Source organism: Phascolarctos cinereus, unplaced genomic scaffold, assembly GCF_003287225.1.
Source record: "Phascolarctos cinereus isolate Bilbo 61053 unplaced genomic scaffold, phaCin_HiC Scaffold_3;HRSCAF=262, whole genome shotgun sequence".
Lineage (NCBI taxonomy): Eukaryota > Metazoa > Chordata > Mammalia > Diprotodontia > Phascolarctidae > Phascolarctos > Phascolarctos cinereus.
The window spans coordinates 66,241,460-66,259,215 of NW_027555736.1; the positions used below are offsets into that span (position 1 = coordinate 66,241,460).

At 38.5% G+C, this 17,756-nt stretch overlaps 1 protein-coding gene across 1 annotated transcript; it reads left to right on the forward strand.

Moving 5' to 3' along the window:
* Window positions 1–530: 530 nt before the first annotated feature.
* On the forward strand, window positions 531–16,549 carry GHITM (growth hormone inducible transmembrane protein). Its single transcript, XM_020996813.2, has 9 exons — window positions 531–640; window positions 4,051–4,224; window positions 7,144–7,243; window positions 7,834–7,945; window positions 8,207–8,348; window positions 9,283–9,391; window positions 11,474–11,662; window positions 12,768–12,939; window positions 15,139–16,549. The coding sequence occupies exons 2-9, from the start codon at window positions 4,087–4,089 to the stop codon at window positions 15,221–15,223; spliced, it is 1,047 nt and encodes a 348-aa protein (XP_020852472.1). The 5' UTR covers window positions 531–640; window positions 4,051–4,086; the 3' UTR covers window positions 15,224–16,549.
* Window positions 16,550–17,756: the final 1,207 nt, after the last annotated feature.

Genomic DNA, 17,756 nt, shown 5'->3' on the forward strand with positions numbered 1-17,756 from the left:
GATGTTGAAACTGAGCTAAGCAGATGTTAGGGACTTGGGAGGTCATAGAGGTAACAGGTGTCTGAGACAGGATTTGAACTCAGGTTCACCAGGCTCCAGGTCCCCAAAGCCTCCCCAGGCTTAATAGGAGTTAATTGTGTGCGAAGTGTATGCCTGGGGGCTTAAAACATTTGGGGTGAGGTTCAAATGCAACTTGGGCTGGTGCCTGCGACTCCCTAGGAACTCTCTGGAAACTGGTGGGGAAGCCCAGGAGAGAGCGGAACGGAGGAGAGGCCACGTGACTGGACAGCTACACTGCCCCCACCTAACATGGACGCGCCTGCTTCCCCAGGCGTCGCCACCATCCCGCACTGTGACGCAGGGATACGTCATCGCGCCAGCCTTCCAAGAGACTGCGACTGGCTCTTCGCCCTTGGGCCCGCCCTTCCGCCGGCAGCGGCCTCCTCCTGATTGGCTCCTTCTGACCGTTCGCTCTATGCGTGGCCTCTAGGAAATACGCACGCCGCTCGGGCACGAAAGGAAGGAAAGAAGACGAAGGAGGTGGTGGCGGAGGCGGAGGGCGGGGTGGAGGGTCTGGCGTTTGCGCCTTTGACCAGATCAGGAGGCCGCACGCGCCGCTGAACAGACCAGCAGGAGTGAGGTACCCCGATCTCCCCACCCACCTCCCCGCTCCCCTCCTTGCCTGCCCTGCCCCAGTGGGGCTGTTGGGAACCGTTGGGGGCTGCGACTGTGTGCCTGCGTCACCGCCCCCTTATCCTTTTTCATCTCCCCTCCTTCGGAAAAGGGAGGCTGGGGTCAGGAAACCGGGGAGGGGCCTTAGAGTTCGTCCAGCCCACCCCCCATTTACTTTACCGAAAGGGAAACTGAAGTTTTGGGGTGGTGGGTAACGACTTCCCCAAAGTTAGACCGTTAGGCCTAGTAATGGTCACCGATACCATGCCCGTCGTGTTACAGAGGGAGAAACTGAGGCCTGGGGCTGAGGAAGAGACTTCCCAAGGTCAGATCGTAGGACCTAGAGGTCACCGAAGCCATCTCCATCATGTTACAGAGGGAGAAACTGAGACCCAAGGGGGGGGGAGTGAGAAACGCCTGCGGCCTAAGGTCAGACCGCAAGTAAGGGGCAGAACTTGGGGCCTTTTCTTTGTCCAAGAGTAGAGGGGGCGGGGATCCACCTGGGCGGCGGGATGCTGTGCTGAGTCATTCCCGAAGGCAGTCTCGCCCCAAGGCCCCCTTCCCTTGGGCGCTGCCCGAACGGAAAAAGGAAAGGTTAAATAAACCCCCAGAAGGTCATAGCACTTAGCATGGGGCCTGGCACACAGTGGGGCTTAATGTGTGTTTGCTGACTTGATCCACAGACCTTCGAGATCATCTAACCAGACTCCCCTCATTTTACAGACAGGAAGCTCAGGCCAGTAGAGGTAACATGACTTGCCCAAGAACAGATAAAATACCAAATGCAAGTCCTGGACTGGAACCAATGCTCATCCTGTTCATTAGACCAGGCTGCCCATTCCCATGGCTTCCATGGGAATAGGGGAGGAGGTGGTAACAGTTTTCATGGTCTTGGGAGTGAAGACAGGAAGTGCTCCCTCCCCACTTTCAGTCAAGAGGCATGTGTGTGTTTTACTTCTGGCCTTGGGCAGCAGGGTAATTCACCGGACATCCTCGCCTTCATCTGTCTTAAGGAGGAATTTACAGCACCTATTGGTTCCTGACCTTGACGTTCTAGGGTTGTAAACACTCCTGATGTAATTAAGTGAAAATTTCTGAGTACATCTTTCACTGGTAGTATTCCCTCAACTTAGTGGTTTGGTGTTCTTGTAATAAGCCCAATGTCATGGTCCTCTTCTAGAATGAAGGACCACCAACCTCTGTGAATGGAAAAGTTGTTGCCCCACTAGTGACCAGACTGGACAGTTTGACAACACAGCTTTCTTCTCCTTTTTTTCTTTCCCTTCCCTCTGTCCACATATACTAATGCCCTTATCTGCGGGTGGTCTGTCCAAAGGGAATATAAATTTTGATCTCTGAAAAAAAAAATGTTTTAAGGACGAGCCTTAAATCACTCTGACTCTCATTGACTGGCCAACAATAAGTCCCAGTCCCAGCCCTACTTGGTTTGGGCCCTGATTGGCTCAGAGTAAATGTAAATAGCAGTTTCTGTTTCGGCCAGAAACCCCTCCACCTTCCCCCCCCATTGAATTTTTTTTTTTGAAACTAGGTAAGGAGGCCATTCTCTGCCTTATTTCTTGTTTAGCCTTAATGGGCTTTGCCTCAGTCAAACTGAGAACTGCTTAAAAAAGCCAAGGTCTCCCACTGCATCCTGGGCCATCTCCATCTCTGTCTGGCCACTGGACCCAGATGGCTGCAGAAGAGAAGGCCAGTGACTTTGCACAGCCCTCCCTCACTTGAATCCAATTCACTTGCATGCCATTGCATCACCTCCCTGATGACATGGTCCTCTTCAAGAAGGAAGGACAAACAACAATAATAAGTTTCTCCAGGGCAGGGAGTGTCTTTTACTTTGCTTTGTATCCCGTAGTATTTACCACAGTGTGCCTGGCACATAGTAGGAGCTTCATAAATGCTTGTTGATTGATCGATTAACTGTGGGGGCAGTTGCTGCTACTATTGCTAGTCCATGAAAGAAACTGATAACAGGAAGTTGAGACACCTGACACCAGTTGCCCAGCCCATTATATCATAAGCCCTGGAGTTATCCAAGCCCCATTTTCCTTGGCATCAGGTAACATACTTATGATTGGGAAGCACCATAGGACATCTGACCCCAGCAAAACTTTGTGGTAATTTTTGGTGCGAGGGAAATAAGTTCAAATCGTTCTGAGTATTTAAGTAAAAGTTCATGGGTTAGACATATGAAACGTGTTATGGATTATGCCTTATGGTGGTATGTCCTGGTTTGTGTGATATATAAATGAAATTGTTACTGTCTGATACTTTCTAAACTAAAAAAAGCTGTGATCTTGAGTAAATTATTTGACTTAAATATTAACTCCTTGAGAATGTGATAATGCCCTATGATGTTAGCATTCCCCATAGAGGACAGTTACCAGTTAATTAAAACTATGCCAGAAAGGCTAGGTCAGTCTCTTAAGCTACAAGCAGATTTTAAAATATAATCACCAATCCATATTTTCATTTGGTCCTAAAACCTCTGATTTAAGGGACCGTTTTTTCCAGTGCCTTTCAGGATAATGGTATGTGATTTTTATAAAAGGCATTCATTATACTAAGTATGACTGGTTCATGACTCACGTCAAATAGTTTTTGCCTACTGTGGGCTAGATAGGTAAATACTGTGGTTTTATGCAAAAAAAATATAAAATCCTTGTTCATAAAGCACTGAAATCTCATTCTACATTAAGTGCATAATATTTAAGCCTTTAAACTTATACTGCCTTTTAGTATAATATTAAATACCACAGTGAATTCTATAGGTGGTCAGCATTAGGGAAATTGACATGGCTAGATGGTGAAGAGATTGAGACTTGATAAAGAATGGTGGCTTTGTGTGGTAAACAACAGCAATTGTTTATCACTCAAATTTAGAAACAGCAGCAACTAAGAGTTTCATTTCTCCCTCCCAATGTTTCAATTGAAATTCCTGGAAAGCAAAAAGTTGTTTGCTATTTACTTTATTTCCCCTCTCTCTTCCCTCCCCCTCCCCCCCAGGATATTTGTAAAGTACTTGGCACACTACCAAGCACATAGTAGGCACTTACATAAATGCCCTCCCCTTAGCCATGCTTAAAAAGAGACAACTATATAAGGTTGTCTTGATTCTTATACTAATATGTTTAGTATGTGAGGCCAACACCATTTGATATTACAGAGAGGGAAATTGAGGCCCAAGAAGGAGGGTGAGAAATATTTGTCGCCTAAGGTCACACAGACTACTAAGGAGCAGAAAGCTTGGGGCCTTCCCACTTCCTACTCCAGAATTTTAAATAAGAATTTAGAAGTGTAACCTTTCTGAGATTTTTCCACCCCAGGGCTTTATTTTACCTAATAGATCTTAATTTTTAAAAGCATTTCAGAAATAATCAGTGAACCTGTTGCAACACCATGCTGGCAGCAAGGTTTGTGTGTCTGCGGACCCTGACCCTACCTTCCAGTACTCTCCACACAGCACTTACAAAGACCTCTCCTGTTCTGAGGAATTCCGTTCTGAAGACAAATCAATGGCTCTTGCAATCCAACAGAGTAAGTAAAATTTGAATTTATTCAACATTTTGTAGAACCTTCTTTGAAAACATTATTCACTAAGCAAGGAGACAGCATAAACTCCCAGTCCCTTTATATCTCATACAGAAGCACTCCTGAGACAGTAAGAAAGGGTGACTTGCAGCATAGCTGGAGGCACAAGACTCACTCAGGGACACAACAAGAGAGTTACCAGGGAACCCCAAAGGTTCATTGCTATGACATAACGAAATGACTTTTATCTAACATGCAGGCTCTTTCCATGTGTATATATAGTGTGTGTATGTGTATATGCTTCAGACCTTGTCCCCACAAATCACCTTTCTTTTTCAGTGATAACATGATCAAAAGCTTTCTCTTTACCTGTTCCTCTTATCCATTTTATTCACTGTTAGATCCAGTGAGTTCTTCAATTTGCAGTATTGCATCTAGTTATAATCTTTTTCTTTCAGTTTTATATTTGGAAAAAGTAATAATGCCACTATAGTCCAAAAAATTTTTTGACTATGTTTGCAAAAATTTCACTAAAAAATGAAATGCAACTATAGTTTGTTTTGGGGTCTCATAACTTAGTAATATATGGGATATGGAAGTTATTAGGCATACTAATTATAATTAGCTTTTCTTTGCCTTTTGTTCAGCAAACATTAAGTATCATATACTGTGTGCAAAGTATGGTGCTAAGCAGGACATGGTCTCTTTCCTTGTGTCAATCCAGCTTTGTGGAGAGGGGAGAGTTCTTGGGAGGCGGGGGCAGAATAAGCGTTTCTGTAAGTACCTACAGGCTAAGTGCTGTGCAGATATTTTATTCCTCACAACAACCCTCTGAGATAAAAAATTATCTCTTTTACAGTTGAGGAAACCAAGGCAAACAGAGGTTAAGTGCCTTGTCCAGGATCACACAGGAAGTGTCTAAGGCTGGATTTGAATTCAAGTCTTCCTGACTTCAGTCCCAGCACTCTATCCATTGCACCACCAAGCTGTATATGGCACTTAGACAAGTGTACAAATATGTACAAATATGCAGTCAGTGATTGACAAATAGAGTAAAATACTTTGAGTGGAGTTAACAAGAGCAGAATAAAGATCATTTCCAAATGGGAAGATCAGAGGAAGGTTCATGAGTAGCCAACATTAGAGGCAGAATCTGAAGGGTTTCCGGTGAAACAACATAAACGACGGCTGTTCTAGGATAAGAAAGAAGAGCGTGGTCAAAGGCACAGTGCTGGTAAAATGTAATGTGATAGATAAAAGATAGCAAGTAGCCCTGTTTGCTAAGAAATGACCATGAGATGGGGGAAATAAATGGTGAGAAATAAACCTAGAAAGATAGAGAGGCATGCCTAGGCTGAGTTTAGAATTCGATAGCTAGTCTAAAACTATGAAAGATGTTTGAGTTGCGGGGTGACATGATGAAATTAACCTGTATATAAGAAAGGTCATAGAGCTGAAGGTTTTGTCTGTGAGTAGCAGGATGAATGGTAGTGCCTTTTGACAGAAACAAACCAAAGGGAGCAAGTTTGGGAAAGCTAGATTCTCTTGGACTTGGTGGTAAACTTCAGGTTCTGTTATTCAAAATGTGTCTTAAGTAGGCAGTTAGAAATGCAGTTCTGAAGCCCAAGAGAGATAATTATAACAGTTGAGTCTGTGGGGGTGAATACAATGGCTGAAGGAGAGAGTGTATGTAAAGAACGAGAATAGCACCTTGGGGTGACTAGAACAGGAAGAGGACTGAGGAGGGATCAAAGAAGCAGGGAAGCTAAAAGAATGGTTTTACCTCTAGAAGGGATGGGATAGGGGAAACAGCATTTGAGATAGCATGTTTGACATTGTCGTTGAAGAGGTCAGGGAGGATAGCGACTGAAAAAATGCCTTTGAATTTGGTGATACAGAGGGCAGTGATATTTGCAGAGAAGTTTTAGAAGAATGAAGGCATCATAAAGATATTGAAGATTCAGAATTTGGGGGTATATGGACAATTTCTTAATCTAGATGACCATATCTACTGTTCTCCCCCACATGCCAGTCCCACATTTCCCTCTAACTGTGCTGGATAGCTCAGCCTGCATTTCCCAGTGGAAATAATTTAATAAATCCAAACTGAACTCCCTGTTTTCCCAGAAAACCTACTCTTCCTCACCCTTATTTCTCTCTGTTTTACTGCAACTCTACTAATCTTTGAGACTCTTAATCCAGAATTTCTCTTTCCTCATGCCACTTATCCCACAACCCCTCTGTCCCATTAGTTAACAAGCTCTCGTTCTCTGTGTATCTAATGATGCAGTCACATTGTTACCCCTTGCCTGCTGAATAAAATATGATTCCTTAGCCTGGCAGCGTCCTCCGTATTGTGGCTGTAACCTATGCTTTCATCATTCTCACACTGCTCCCCTTCCCGTGAAGCAAAACTGCAGTATTCCCCATCCCTTGTTCTTGTCCTCTTTTCACCTTTCTCTATACCTGTATACTGGTTTCACCCCACGCCCCTGCCAGTATCCAGAATGGAGTGCCTTTTTCTCTCCTTCTTCCCAATATTAACCTCCATGAAGCCTTCTTTTTTCCCCTCAAGCTGGAAATAATCTTTTATAGCTCTAATTCCACAGTAGTGTATGGATCTGTTATTTCTAAATTGTGTCGATGTTTTGTCTTCCCCACCAGACCATGAGCTTCTTGGTGGCTTGTGTCTTATTTCATCTTTGTATCCCCAGCTCTTGAACATAATGAATGCCTCCCTGCACATAGTAGGTACTTGATAAATGTGTGTGGAATTGAATTTCAGGTATTTTATTTCAGATATGTTATCATAGTAACTTAAAAGAAAATTCCGTCTCACACATTTTTCCAATGCAGAAATACACTTTACAAGCTAGTTATATTATTTGTAACTCACTTTTTTTTCTTTTTTTAAAAATATATAAGGGCTATGCCACCAAATCAAGAATTGGGGTCCGACGTGGAAGAACTGGCCAAGAAATTAAGGAAGCTGCATTCGAGCCATCAGCAGAAAGGGTGTTTAAAAGTAGGCAACAGTGTGAATCTAAGTTTTTTTCAACTTTGACAATATCATTCATTAGTATTGAAGAATTAATAATTCTAGAATTCTGTAACTATTGAATTCAGTAGCCAATTTTGAAGGGAAATGTGGTATACTGGATTTTACTATATGGTTTTAAAGACACTGTCCGAGGAAATAGTGTTTGTCTTCTCTAAACAAATGATCTTAAAAGAAATCAGCTTGAATATAGCTTTTGAACTTAAAACTAAATGTTATTTGTGTTGTGGAATGATGACATTTTGTTATTTACTGATTCTTGGTGTAGAGTCGGGATTTAATTTGCTGAAAGGCAAAAGTAACTGAAGCTTTATCTTAAGGAAATTGAGCCTTCCCCTTACCTTCTGTTATAAAAATTGATTATATAAATTAGCATTCACTTCAGGTAAAATTATATTCAAAACCTGTTTTTTAAATAAAAGATTTAAAATGTTGTGATCAGACTGCTACAAAGCAAATTTTCATACTGTTTCTTCTAAGATAAACTTTACATTGAGGTCATACCATTAATACTTGCCAATTCAGATGCTAAGAGTCCTTTCTCCTGTCCTCTGCAGTTGATCAGATGGGAAGATGGTTTGTTGCTGGAGGAGCTGCTGTTGGTCTTGGAGCACTCTGCTTCTATGGCTTGGGAATGTCAAATGAGATTGGGGCTATTGAAAAAGCAGTGTAAGTAAATCACCTAAAGTATCATTGTCTTTAAGTTTCATTGTTTTCTCACTGCAGATATCATCAGCCACTTGAGAAATATTTTGCCACGAGTCAGCTTCATAGAAATAAACATATTAATAAAAGTGGAACTGCTTCTTGCAGCTTTATTGGACTTACCTAGCTAAAACTAAATCAAAGCGTGATAAGAACTCAATATTAAAATCCATGAAATTAACCCCCAAAACAGTCTTAGCCATCTGTCATATTTGTTTCTTACAGAATCTGGCCACAGTATGTGAAGGATAGAATTCATGCCACCTATATGTATTTCGCGGGGAGTGTTGGTTTGACAGCATTGTCTGCCTTAGCAGTTAGCCGATCACCTGCTTTAATGACCTTTATGATGAAAGGCTCTTGGTTGGTAAGTTCATTTGGAATTTTTTCTTTTAAAGCTGTTAAAGAATATGTTGAAGATAGAGAGAATTATCAGTTAGAATGGCATGACAGTTTGGAGGAAAATCAGTGAAAGGGCAGGTACGTGGAGGTATCAAGAACTTGAAAAGACATCAGAATCAGTCCTTTCATAAAATTATGTTCAGTGTACTCTATTAAAGAAAATTCAAGGATACATCTTAGAAAAATTTACATCAATAATATCAGTTATTGGCACTTAGAAGATCAAGCATCATTTATTTTGAGAATTCTCTTATCTAGAAAAATGTTATTATCAAGGCAAGTTGTACCTGATAACTGAGGAATCACTATAATATACATGTCTGTTAATAACATGAAAAATTGGTTTCGAATAAATTTTTTGTAGAAAATGATCACATTTCATACAATAAACTACAACAAAATATGTCTTTGGTATATAGCATGTTAGTATACTGATCTAATTTAATGTAATTTGGGTGCATGGGGTTCATTGGTGGTTTTCTAGAGTAGAAACTCTCTCTACCATATAGATTGGCAACTCATCTGTACTCTAAAGTCTCAAAGAGTTTCCTGAGCAGTAAGGGGTTAAGTGACTTGCCTGATGGTCAGCTGCTAATGGAAGCTGAATGTAGTGCCTGAAAATCCTCACATGTCCCAGACTCTTAACTGTTCTTCCAACTTGTTCCGAAGAATTTCTAAGACTTATGTAAACAGCAGAGGGAGCTGTTGCTAAACATATTTAAAGAAAGTTCAAAAATTGAAAAGATAACCTCGTATCTGGATTGAGGTTGGGAGGTATATATAATACTATCTTCCCTTTTTAAGCCTTAAAGATAAATGGTAATGTTTAGTATTTCTGGATTTACAAAAACAAAGCAAAGCAAGGATAATTTTTCCTAGTAATACTCTGCATCTTATAGACAATTGGAGCAACTTTTGCAGCCATGATTGGAGCTGGAGTGCTGGTTCGGTCAATATCATATGAACGGAGCCCAGGCCTAAAACATCTTGCTTGGATGTGCCATTCTGGTATGTCTTCCATGGTTTAAAAATATATTAATTATCTTCAAGTATTGTTCTCTACGGTGCTCTATTAGAGACAAACAACTTGTAAGGAATGTTGTCTACTTAAATTTAGAAGCAATTTGTGATAAAATCAGTGTTCCTTTACAGATAAGTAGAATGTTGATAGAAACAAAATTATCAGTCTTTAAGGTTATATTTTAAAACTGTACAAAGAGTTAAGACATAGCATATTTTTAATGTTTGTGAAAAGATAACATTTAAATCCGAAAGCCCTACAGAGTAGGAATAATGTCTGTCTTGTCTGATACAAGAATAGTAGCTATTTTGAGTTTAGAGTTAAGTATGTTAAGGTACAGAAATGGATGGTTTCTTAATGTAAAAAATAACTGGAGTTAAAATGCTATAATATGTTTTTTCCCCCTTAAAACTGAAGGATTGTGTTTGAGGTTCTTGAAATTACTATTGGCAATTAATTTCTAAAGGCAAGACATCTTTAGCAAGCCTAATTGTTTTCATTAGCTTTTATGGTAAAGTGATTTTCTTCATGAGTTTATAATACTTGCTGACTCTCTTTTAAGTATAGGTGGACAAAAGTCAATATTGGGTGCATGGAAAGTGACCCCAGGTTATCTTAAGCCAACATTGACCATTAACTTAAGTTCCACAAGCTCAGAAAACTTGAAGCATGGGCCCACAGACTCTGTCTTCTGTCTGAAGACTAGATTGGCTGAAGTCAGAGGAGCTGAGCTCATCAGAAAAAGATTGTCTATTGCAGGGTACTTTCAGGGGGCCGTGACACCACAGCATTGTACTATGCACATTATTTAAAGGGGTCAAAGGGTATTATGAATCATACCTATTATACAACATAATAGTCCTCATTATGTTGTTGTTAAATGAATAGCAGGCCTCTGTTGTATAGCTGTTTAGAATGTTTTCATACTTTTTTATACAAAATTACTAGAGGATCTAAGAATTTCTTAAGTTATTTTTGAAAGTGTTTAACATAACCATGCTTTTTTCTTATACCTAGTATTTCTCATTTTAAAAATTCAAATATTCATTTTATATTCTAGAATAGTATAGTAATGCAAAAGCATAATATAAACCATTCTCACCAATCAATTCATAGACATTAAATTCATACACTACCTAGTACAAGAGACACAAAAGACAAAAATGAAACATCTTCTGTTTTCATAAATAAGGAGCTTGCTTTTTTCTACTGAAATGTACTTGAACTTGTCTATCAACCCCAAAATTCTGCTGTGAATTGCAACTGACAAATCATGAATGGCGTATAAGAGACTTATATTCATTGACAGTTTCCTGTCTTTAGTGAGAAGAAATATTTTAAGTTAGTCGTTATAGTAAGCTACACTAAACATTTCTTTTATTTAATAATGGAGATGGTCATAGGAGATTTTTACAAAATTGGTTACACGGGCAATTTAGTATAGAGATATTGTTAGCTCCAGAAGACATCACAATTTACTTTTGTTTATTTAAAATATTATCATCTTTGTCCTTAATTCTTGTAAAAAGCTTACTTACATATGTGTGACAATTTTTTTTAAAAATGCTTTTTACATATAACTGGAGCATTATTCTTCCACAGGAGTCTTGTGGCCTAAGTAAGATTATCATTATCCTTCCATTTATTCTATTTTGTCCTTTCAGCATTTGGCTTATGAAATCTGCTATCATGTTTAGCTTTGAGCTACTCATTTAAGCTTGCTTTGTTTCAACATTGGTGTACATTTATGTTGTCATAAGAAATTTGTCTTTGGGGATTGCATCTGTTTAAAAAGTTGAAAAGAATTTTATTCATCTGGATTGATATTCTCTTAAGTCTTTTACTTTTTGGTAATATGTGATATATATTCGTATAATTTAGGTAGTTCCAAGAATGTTTGTAACAATAGTGATATTTTGGTATATAGTACAATTTTTTTGAGACTCCATAAGGCTTTGTGACTATACAACTACTAGCTTTATTCCTAAGTAAAGAAAAATGTCTTGTTAAATAATTGCATAAAATGTATATTGGTTTATATAATATTTAAATTCCTTTCATTTCCCTAGGTGTCATGGGTACAGTAGTGGCCCCTTTGACTTTGTTGGGTGGCCCTTTGATCCTCAAAGCTCTTTGGTATACAGCAGGCATTGTGGGTGGCCTCTCTACTGTAGCCATGTGTGCTCCAAGTGAAAAATTTCTGAACATGGGAGCACCACTGGGAGTGGGCCTGGGTGTTGTTTTTGTTTCTTCTTTGGGTAAGCATGATTACTTTTAATCTGTTTATTCTGTACCATGATTTATAACAAATAACTTGAATAATTTAAATAGGAGGTTGATTATTTTTAGGAGTTACATAAATGTATTTATATTAAATGTAATTTTTATTAGCTGGCATCCTATGAAATAGGCTTTTAAATGGATATTATCACAGTTGGTCTAAATAAGTATCACTAGACATCAGTTATGCCAGGGGTGAAGAACTTGCGGCCTTGAGGCCACGTGTGGCCCTCTAGATTCTCAAGAGCAGCCCTTTGACTGAATCCAAACTTCACACAACAAATCCCCTTAATAAAAGGATTTGTTGTGTGAAACTTGAACTTAGTCAAAAGACGGCACTTAAGGACCTAGAAGACCACATGTGGCCTCAAGGCCGAAGGTTCCCCACCCCTGAAAAGAGGCCTAATAAAACAGATGAGGAGTAGAGCTTTGTAGCATAACGGAAGGAGTACTGGACCCAGTCCTGACGATGCTGCTTGCCTTGGCCAAGTCATTTTATCTCACTGAGCCTTAGTTTTCTTGCCTCTAAAAATGAGGGGATTGGATTAATTGATCTCTAAGGCTGTCTCTTCCTGCTCCAAGTCTTAAGATTCTGTGAATATGAGGATAATTCATGGTTATTACAAAGAATGGGCAGCTAGGTGGCACAGTAGATAGAGTGCCAGGCCTAGAGTCAGGAAGACTCATCTTCCTGAGTTCAGATCTGGCCTGAGATACTTCACTAGCTTTGTGACTCTGGGCAAATTACTTAACCCTGTTTGCCTCAGTTCCTCATCTATAAAATGAGCTGAAAAAGCAAATGGCAAACCACTCCATTATCTTTGTGAAGAAAATCCCAAATGGGGTCACAAAGAGTGGGACACAACTGAAAAATGACTGATGAAACAACAACAAAATTACAAAGAATAGCTGTTCACTGGGCAAATTTTCCATTTTGGTTGTCTTAATGTAGCAGTCTCTTAATTATGTTGGTTAATGTGCAGGGTGCTTATTTTCTGGTCTTGGAAATAAACAGAAATAAAAAGTACATGAAAGTTATAAGCCTGACTATGCTAAAATTGCTTTTTTCCGTTTTGATTTCAGGATCTATGTTTCTGCCACCTACCACTCCACTTGGGGCTGGTCTTTATTCTGTGGCAATATATGGTGGATTAGTTCTTTTTAGCATGTTCCTTCTGTATGATACCCAAAAAGTCATCAAGCGTGCAGAAATAATGCCCATGTATGGAACAGAAAGATATGACCCCATTAACTCGTAAGTATTTTCCAGTGTTAGAAAACTGCAGGTTGATTTTTTCATGGTTTGTTTTTTTTAAATAGTGTTGAATGAAATAATCTTTAGGCTTTTAAGCTTGAAAGAAGTATTATATAGTTTGACCTGATTGGCTTCATTTTTAATGAGTTTAAATTACTTTGAAAAACTTGTCTTACCGCATTGCTACTGGAATTACACATTTATATCTATTTTCATTCTTTTCAGAAAACTTTTAAAAAGAAAGAATGTTGGGTTAACATCAGTTTCTATTTAGATGGGCACTTTTTTAAAAATTCAGTTTTTACTTTCGGTTCCAGATTCTCTTCCCCATTCCCTCCCCTACCCATTGAGAGGTCAAGAAAACAAAACCCCATTACAAATATGTAATCATTTGAAACAAATTTATGCATTTGGCTATGTTCGTGGAAAAAAAAAATAAAGAGAAAACATGCTCAGTCTTACACCCTGAGTCTATCAGTATTCTCTCTGGAGGTAGATAACATTTTTCACTATGAGTCCTTTAGAATTGTAGTGGCTCAGGGGCAGCCGACTAGTGCAGCAGGTAGAGCACCAACCCTGGAGTCAGGAGGAACTGAGCTCAAATATGGCCGCAGACACTTACTAGCTGCAAGTCACTTAACCTGATTGCTCCCCCCAAAAAAAGAAAAGAAATTATAGGGTTACTAAGTCTTTCACAGATCTTTACAATAGTACTATTCCTATATAAATTGTTCTCCTGCTTCTGCTCTTTTTACTTTGTGTCAGTTCATACAAGTCTTCCCAGATCTTACTAAAGCCATCCTCTGCATCATTTCTTTCAACACAATAGTATTTGGTCACATTCCTATTCCATAATTTTTTCAGTCATTCTCCAGTTGATGGCCATCCTCTCAGTTTCCAATGCTTTGCCACTACAAAAAGCTGCTATAAATATTTTTGTACATTTTGGTCCTTTTTTTTTTTTAATCTCTCTTTGAGGTACAGACCTAGTAGTGATAATACTGCTGTGCTAGAGGGTATGCAGTTTTATAGCCCTATGGGTATATTCCAGAATGGTTGAACTAGTTCACTACTCCGCCAGCAGTTCATTAGTGTACATATTTTTTCCACATCTCATCCAACATTTGTCATTTTCCTTTTCTGTTACCCAGTCTGATGGGTGTGGGGTAATACCTCAGAGTTGTTTTCCTTTGCATTTCAACTTTATGTAATCAAATTATTCATTTGAATCTCTTGTTTGGTCATGATTCTTCCCCTATTTACAGAACTGATAGGTACTAGATAGATACTCGATTTTGTACTCATTTTTACCTGTAGTAACATAGTTATAGCTATATGGTATGATAGCATGGTAGAGTCATTCAGTTTAATAAGTTATGAGTATTTGCAGAGTAGAAATAATTATTTGGCATTGTTTGGCAATTTAATTGGCATTATGGTATTTAGGAAGGCTAACTAACAGTTGGTGATAAAGATGCAGATAGCATATTTGAAAATTGTCCAAACTATATGAGGCAGCTGAAATTCAAAAGAAAAAAAAATTGCCATAAATTTTTCTTTCAGAGATTCTGAGGTCTGTCTTTTAAGTGGTAGGAATATAGTAATTTGAAGTCAAGATTCTTCATTAGGTTTTGACAAAATATCAGGTGTTTTGTTTGCTTCCTTTTAAAAAGTGAAATATAGGTTACATTTGTTTCTGACGCTTGAGTTTATGTGACCTCTCCAGCAGCAAATTTGATGTTTTAATTTTTCTTCTAAAAATAACACTTCAATTAGTGATAAGCTTGTGGTGCTAATGGAAAAAGTGTTTTCGGTAAGAGGGGGGAGGTGTTAAGGGACATCATTTATAAATGCAAATGTCAGACTAATGTCTGGCAAGTTTTTAAAAGTTATGTTGCTTTGCTTTCTTTGATTGACACAAACCTGATCAGTTGCTACCTCGCAGACTTACTATTTTCAGGGTAAAAAAATATATAGTAGAGCTTCAGACTAATTTGTCCTTCTTCAACTCTACCACATTCCAAGTCAAACACAAGGTAAAGAGGGAAAGTGGTATTTACAGATGCCTAATCATTTATTAAAGTTGTTTTTAGATTTTCCTTTTCCATTGCAAATAATGTGATTGTAATAGTTGCTTCTAGGTAATTTACCAAATAATTGTCATTAGAACATTATTATCAACTTCTTTTTCTCTTTTAGGATGTTAGCAATCTACATGGATACACTGAATATCTTTATTCGAGTAGCCACCATGCTAGCAACTGGGAGCAACAGGAAGAAGTGAAGTGATTGCATTTTGAACCATCCAGACCTCATCAGATACTCTTGCTTGTGTTCTTGGTGTGTATACTTATTAAATCATTTCTTGTACAAGCAGCTTTGGTTGAAGTCAGAAGTTCAGAGCCGCTTCAGCATGTTAAGATATTCCAGTACAATGTGATGCTTCAAGTTCTACCTTTCTTGAGAATAAATTCAGCATTCTCTTGCAAATAAGCATATAAACTTTCCAGTTTTCATCTTTGAGTAATTGCTAATGGAAAAGAATGAAACTTTTCAGTAGTATCACTTTTATTTCAACATTCTGTTGGTTAATCATATTTTTTACTTGTTTCATAGTATTATTTAACAAAGACTCTTATTGCCATCCAAAAAGGAGTCAAGTATGTACAAGAGAGAGCCCCAGGAGAGCTGTAAAGCACCTGTCTCTAGTTTTAGATTCAGCCATAAGAGTGTGTTAAGTGATTGCCACTTGTTAACTGGCAGTGGTTAGGGTTTATCAGGTCTAGTTGTTGATGTATAACTGTCTTTAACATGATTAGCACCCACCTGATATTTTCAGGTGAAACATCTATCCTAAAAAGACAGCCAGTGTCATGGTGACACAGTACCTTTAGAATATCGATATGATGCTTGTATTTCAAGTATAGGGAAGGTGCTTTGGCAGTCCATCCAGTCTCAAAATGTTAACCTCCCCCAAGTATTCCTATCATAGTTTATATTTGTAAGTTCTGTTTTGTTTTGTTTTTTTCATCTAGAACTATTTATTTTGAGACATATTTTGCTTTAAACTTAAAGCTTCAAAAGAATCAAATAGGTTGCCTATTCCAACCTTGCTACAGTAAGTATATTGACACAGGTGTTGCTTTTTCAACATAGGTCAAAGATTGTGGCTTATCTGTCTTTTTTTTTTTAAAAAGATCCTGTTTGATGTTTAGAATGTGGAGTCATTTTACTTTCCAGCACTATCAAAGATCAATGTTACTGCATCCTTCCCGCACTAAATGCTGAAAATTAGAGGCCAAATTAATTCTATCTTCATAAAATATTGTTTTTATTAGTGTTAATTTTTCCACAGATTTTCCCCCTCAGTCCATTATTAATTTTGAAACAACTGCATTGTAAGTAAAGCTTGTAATTTTATGACACAGAATACGTTATTTTTGGAGGTTTTTTAATGAATGAAATTAAGTGTGCAAAATTGTTGCAGTGGTATAATTACTGTTTCTGGCAAGATGTGTTTTATCACCAGCTATCCAGCAATAGCTAATCTATCCATTGGAGAAATATGTTGTACTTATTTCTGAAATAATAAAGGTCTAGCTTGATAGTTGATTGGTCTGTAATTTCTCCGGTAGAACTACACATACACTGAAGTAAATCGTTTGGGGCTCTTATTTAAGAAAAAGTTAGAAATGATGCTACCAGTTTTATACCATGGAAATTTTAAATAATTTTAGATTTAGAAGGGAAAACTTTTGAGAGTCCTTACTTCAGCCATGTCCTTACATCTAAATAGTAGTAGTAGTTACTGCCTGCCTTAATGCACAAGAGGTAGTTTTCAGTTTTTCCTGTAGATGAGAAATAAAAATCCTTAAAAGGTGACATTTCTAGAAAAATGAGGTGGATTTTCCAATGTAAATGTGCTCTGACCAGAGCATAGTGTGGTAGGGCTATTTCCTAGATACTATCACGATGCCGATTCATTAAACTTTTCAGTCCACTTCCAAACAGACTTGCTGAGCTATACCTCTGTCTTGTATTTAACAAAGTTGGATTTTTTTTTAGCCTGTTATAGAACTTTACATTACATGCATCCCTATTAAATTTCAGGTTGTTGGACTCAACCCAACATTCTAGCATGTGAAAACCATTTTGGATCCTGACTGCAACCCAGTATTGATTAGTTCCTTCTTCTTTGTTCCAAGTATGCACTGATCTTCCTTTGGTCTGTTATTCTTCCACCCTCCACCATCTTGACAGAGGTCAGGATTCCTGTTTACCACTTCAGATCTTTTTTTAAACCTGTGGTTGGTTGTCACAGTGTTGGGGGTGGGGAGTAATGTTTGTTTTAAGGAATGCTTCATTGTTCCCCTTAAGGTGAAGAGATGGAGCATTTTGAAGCTTTTTTTTTTTCATCTCCTAGGAGGGAAGCCAACCTGAATACAGCTCCTTGTATTCAACAATTTAAAAAAAAACGATATCGTAGACTCTGTGTATTGTACTACAAAATTCTTCCTACTCTGCATCCTTTCTGGGAGCAATACATTCTTACAGTATCTCTTGCCTCATCTGCCACCTCTGAGTTTCCAGTCCTTTCAACCTTTCCCATGAAGGAGTTACTTTTCCAAGATGTGGGGTTTCACAATAAGAAAAAGTTGTACATACAAGACGCACACAGTGTGAATGGAAGGGAAAGGCACCAGAACAACCACGACTCCCTTCCCCAAATACCCTTCTGACAGCACACCCCAGTGATCATCCAACCTGTGATTAAAGATACCCAATAAAGAAATGACTCTCTCCTGAGATGAGCAATC